We start from the raw sequence: 5,311 nt of genomic DNA, 5'->3' as shown, positions 1-5,311 counted from the left end.
AAGAGCCAACATTGTTCTTAATGGAGAGAGGTTAAAGGCATTCCCTTTAAGAACAGGAACTAGGCAAGGATGCCCACTATCACCTCTTTTATTCAATAAAAAATTTTTTTAATTTCCCTTAAAAGCAGCAGAGTACAGGTTCAAAATCCTCAAAATAAAGCTGGTTAGGTTAATACATATGAATCTCTTGGTTGCAAGGGGTAATTCTTTTCCTCTTCACAGTGGTGGATTATGTTAATATAACAATTTTTCTTTTATTAATCACTAATGAGAAAGTAATTGCCATCCAAATCCTACTGGGAACATAGTCTCTTAAATATAATAAAACTAAGGGTAAATTTCACTGTATTTATAATGATTCTCAGATATATTTTCTTCTGCATGAATGCACTAACACCAAAATGTTATTTTTATAAGGCAGATAAACGATAAAATTTTAGAAATTTAGAAAATAAAATTTAAGGAGGCAGATCAAGGTTCCCCTTTTTAGGAATTAAATGGAGGATTAATTAAAAAATTATTTTTTAAAAGATTTAACCTTTAGTTAACTCTTAAAAAAAGTGGTTTATTAAAGCATTTAATATTTAAATTGGAAACATAACTGTCAATCTCAAATAAGTCCAGCATAGTACATTCAAGATTTCATTTTCCATTTCAAAAGGTGACTGTATCTAAAGGACATGTACAGGAAAAAGTTTCAGCATATTGTTAGGTTAGATTTTTCAGTGCTTACTTGTGTTATAAAGATATCTAGAAACACATTTAAATAACAATTTCTTCTTGGGATTTATTTTAGTGGATGGATCACATTTGGACTATCTTCTGAGATCTAAGGTTTTCCTCACTCAAGCAGAGTGGGTATCTTTTAACATTTGAGTCAGAAATTTCAGTATTCCATTCTTAGATAATAATCTGTATTTACTAAAACCCTTATCTATTGAAAAATTAGTACCTTTCATGATGTCCCAAATCTGACAGAAATTCATCTGCATGTCTTTGGAGTTCATTTCCTTCTAAATTCTTTAATTTCTTCAATTCACTCTGTAGGAAAAACCAGAGTTCTTTAGCTCCATTTTCAATTCTCCTCCTCAGGATTTCATGATCTTTCCCCAGACCTGCAGGAAAAAACCACAATATCAGTATTTTCAACAATTTGAAATAAAAGAATATTTCAATTATTTGTATAGAACACCATTATTTTGAAAGTAGAAAAATACTGCATCATCACTCACCATTTCTGGTTTGTTTCTTGTAATTTTCAATCTGTTCTTTGGCCTTTACAAGCTGCACTTCTAAAGCACGAACCCTTCCTGCTGCTGGCCCCTGATCAACCGGGCCTTCTGGTATCCTATAGTTCATGGAAGAAAATGTAAACATTTAGTGTATAAATTATAAAACAAAATACATTACATTATCTACTTTGCTAAAAAAAGTGTTTACTGTTAATTCTGCAAGTCACTGAAGGATTTAGCATAAGCATCAACTGAAATTTGCTCTTCAGAGGAGTAAGAAAAAGTATACATATTTAAATAGTACTGGGGGGAAAAAAACAAAACAGGAAAGAATAATCAAGTTAAGAATAATCCAGAAAGATTCAATGGGAACTTGAAAAGACGGTGTAATAATGGACATGATATTGTTGTTGTTGTTGTTGTTGTTATGTGCCATCGAGTTGCTTGCGACTCATAGTGACCCTATGTACAGCAGCCCTACACTCTGCTCTGTCCTGTGCCAATCGCACTGTCTCTAACACTCCCATCCCGATTATCCCAGTCACTGAATCAATCCACATCATAGAGGGCCTTCCCCTCCTGCGCCGTCCCTCCACCCTCCGGAGCACGATGTCCTTCTCCAAGGACCGGTCTCTCCTCACATGTTCAAAGTATGTTAGACGGAGCCTCAGAATCCTTGCCTCCAAGGAGCTACCCAGTTTAACCCTTTCCAGGACAAATCTGTTTGTTTTCCTAGCAGTCCATGGTATTCTCAATACTCTTCTCCAGCACCACAGCTCAAAGGCATCAATTCTCCTTCTATCCTCCTTGATCATTGTCCAACTCTCTGATGCATAACAAGTGATTATGAAGACCATGGCCTGTATCAAACGCACATTAGTCTCCAGAGAGACACCATTGCTCTTCAGTACTTTGGAGAGGTCCCTAACAGCAAACTTACCCATGGCAATGCGCCTTTTAATTTCCTGGCTACTGGTGCCAAGAGTGTTGACTGTGGAGCCAAGCAAAATAAAGCTGTGAACAATCTCAATCTCGTCACCGTGATCAATGGTAATGAACTGTACAGGGGATTATATGAAACACCATGTAAATGAGGGATTGTGTGGAATACAATATATTTGAATGAAATACAGTGCAAATAAATTATTTTGCGGTGTTTGTTTGTTGTTTTTCTTTAAAAAAAAAAGAGAGATCTATGATCTTCCAGCAACTAAGGAACATTAAGAGTTGTCTCATAATAACCTTCATCCTCCTAAAGTTGCACTGTCAGTTTGAAAAGTCATTTAAAAAACAGGAAAAAACGAAAAGAAATGGTTATCAAAAGACTCTGAAACCTGTAGAACAATATAAAGAAACTTAAAGTATAGAAATTCTAGAGAGCTAAAAGATTTCAAAGGGCAGTCTGAGAAGAAAATGAAAAGTATTTTAACAAAATGTGCAAAGAGATGAAGTTAGAAAACCAAATGCAAAGAAAATGCTTGGCATTTTTTATGCTTAAAAAGCTAGAGGACAAATTGAAGCGTTGAGTTGCAATACTGAAGGATTCTACAGGCAAAAATCTTGAATGATGAAGAAAGTATCAAAAGAAGATGGAAGACATATGGAGAGTCACTATACCGAAAGAACTGGTCAACACTGAACGAACATTCAACACTTCAGGAAGGAGCATATTATCAAGAACCAATGGTAATAAGGGAAGAAGTTCTGGCTGCATTAAGCATATAGGTAAAAATTAAGGACTATGAATGGATGGAATACTAATTTAAATGTTCCTGGAAATAGCCTTCCTTTTCTGGCCAACAGATTGGAAGGGATCCGTATCTATTCCCATTCCACTACAAAAAAAGGTGAACCAGGAGCTCTGGTGGCCTAGTGGCAAGAAGCTGCACTGCAATCCCAGAGGTACGCAGTTTGAATCCACCAGATGCTCTGCTGGAGAAGGGGAAGCAATCTCTTCCTGTACCAGTCAGATCCGATTTGACAGTACACACAAAAAATAATAAAAATTTTTTTTTTAAAGGTGATGCAACGAAGTATAGAAATCATCAGACAATATCATTAATACCACAAACAAGTAAAATCCTGAAGATTGTTCAAAAATTGCTGAAACAATACATCAAAAAAGGAAGTACCAGAAAAGCAAACTAGTTTCAGAAGAGGCTGTGGAATTAGGGATATCACTACTGATGTTAAATGGATCTTGGTTGGAAGGAGAGAATAATACAGTGACATAAACTTGTCTTGCCTTTGGCTATGCAAAGGCATTCAACTGTGTGGATCAATAAAATAAAGGGTAACAGTGAGACTCGGAACTCCAGAGAATTAAAATATTCTTAATGAAACCTATTCAGAGACCAAGAAACAGTCATTTCAACACAAGGAGGTACTATACGGTTTAAAATGAGTAAAGGTGTGTATCAGGGTTGTATCCTTTCTTCATTATCTATTCAACATGTATTATGTGCAGATAATTTGACAAGCTGGACTGTAGGAACAATATAGTATCAAGACTGAAGGAAGACTCATCAACAAGAACTTACTGAGGAAGACCAAAGACTACAGTCTTTAGTGCATGTCAACACCAAGCAAATAAAATCCTCACCACGAGCAATGATCATTATAGACAGATTAATTATTGACTATGCCCATGATTTCATTTTACTTGGATCCAGAATCAACATACACAGTAGCAGCAATCAATAAATCAAAAAGGTGCTGTATTAGGAAAAGCTGCTGTCAAGAACTTCTTGATTGTACTTTAAAGAAAAAGGAACAATTTTTTTTATTTGAGTGAAACTTTACAAAGCATATTAGAGTTTTTCTTCAATCATACATAGATTGATATTTTATTCATTGATATTTTATTCTATGACATGAATTACAATACAATGTCTGATCATCCATTAATTCCATATTGTCCTTCTATACATCAATCCTAGTAAGTGTTCACTTTCTATCAATCAATTTTCTACACTCCCTCATAACCATGCTAGATGGGTTCCCTCTGCATGTAAACCTTTCTCCAGCTTTTTATAATCATGCTTTTGTATAGTGTTTGTTTTTCTGTAAGAGATTTATTTCATTCAGCATAATGTCCTTTTGACTCATCCATACTTGATAGTGTTTCCATGAATTCTTCATTGTTTTGCAATGTTGCACAGTGCCCCATTGTGTGAATACAGTATAGTTACTCTATCCATTCTTTTGCTGACAGCTATTTGGTTTGTTTCCATCCCTTTGCTGTTGTAAATAACACTGCAATAAACATGGGTGTGCATGTATTTGTGTTGATATCTTTAGGGTATATCCCAGTAGTGAAATAGCTGGCTTAAAAGTTACCTCTATTTTCAGCTTTTTAAAGGAGCTCCAAACTGTTTTCCATAATGGTTGCATCACTTTACATTCCCAACAGAAGTGTATTAGAATTCCAATCTCACCACACTGGTTAAGAGCCAGTATTTGTCTTTGCTGCCCTCGTAAACGTGCTGTTTTTGCTGGGGTGTTTTTGCATTGTTTTGATTTGCAGCTCTCTATACAGCTAATCACTATTCAGAATCACTGTACCAAAAAGATTTGCACGACACAGAAACATTTCAAGAAATTAAGAACAAATGGTAATGAAGGAAGAAGTTTAAGTGGTATCAAAGACATGGGCAAAAAACTGGGCCCCAGGAATCTATGGTATACCAATTAGCATATTTCAACTGACAGGTGCAATCCTGGGCATGTTCACCAATCTATACAGGGAGATTTGGAGGACAGCTCCAGACCAACTGACGGGAAGAGATCCCCATCTGTTTCCATTTCCAAAAAAGATGATTCACCACAATGTGTAAACTATTAAACAAATAATATCATATGCAAACTAAATATTGCTGAACACAAATAAAAAACGGCTAGAACAGTACCTAGACAGAGAACTTTCAGAAGTCAAGCTAGATTTAGAAGAGGCCATGACACCCGGTGTCACCATTGCTGTTGTCAGAGGGATTCTCACTGAAAGCAAAGAATGCCAAAAGAATTTGACTGTGGATCATAAAAAATGATGGCTAACATTGAGAAGAATGGGAATCCCAGAA

The 5,311-nt window shown here is 35.7% G+C and overlaps 1 protein-coding gene across 2 annotated transcripts in view; it reads right to left on the bottom strand.

The window, feature by feature from the left end:
• Positions 1-5,311, bottom strand: part of FUT8 (fucosyltransferase 8 (alpha (1,6) fucosyltransferase)) — a 253,505-nt gene that overhangs the window by 123,703 nt on the left and 124,491 nt on the right. For both annotated transcript variants that reach the window (XM_006891810.1, XM_006891811.1), the window contains 2 exons: positions 1,233-1,348; positions 953-1,115 (listed from right to left, as the gene is read on the bottom strand). In XM_006891810.1, coding sequence (XP_006891872.1) covers positions 953-1,115; positions 1,233-1,348 — 279 coding nt within the window. The remainder of the gene's footprint in view (positions 1-952; positions 1,116-1,232; positions 1,349-5,311) is intronic.

The sequence above is a fragment of the Elephantulus edwardii genome, unplaced genomic scaffold, assembly GCF_000299155.1.
Source record: "Elephantulus edwardii isolate Elephantulus edwardi_28Jun2011 unplaced genomic scaffold, EleEdw1.0 scaffold00104, whole genome shotgun sequence".
Classification (NCBI taxonomy): Eukaryota; Metazoa; Chordata; class Mammalia; order Macroscelidea; family Macroscelididae; genus Elephantulus; species Elephantulus edwardii.
Note: the sequence above shows the minus strand (reverse complement) of the source record. Positions and strands in the feature narration are given on the sequence as shown.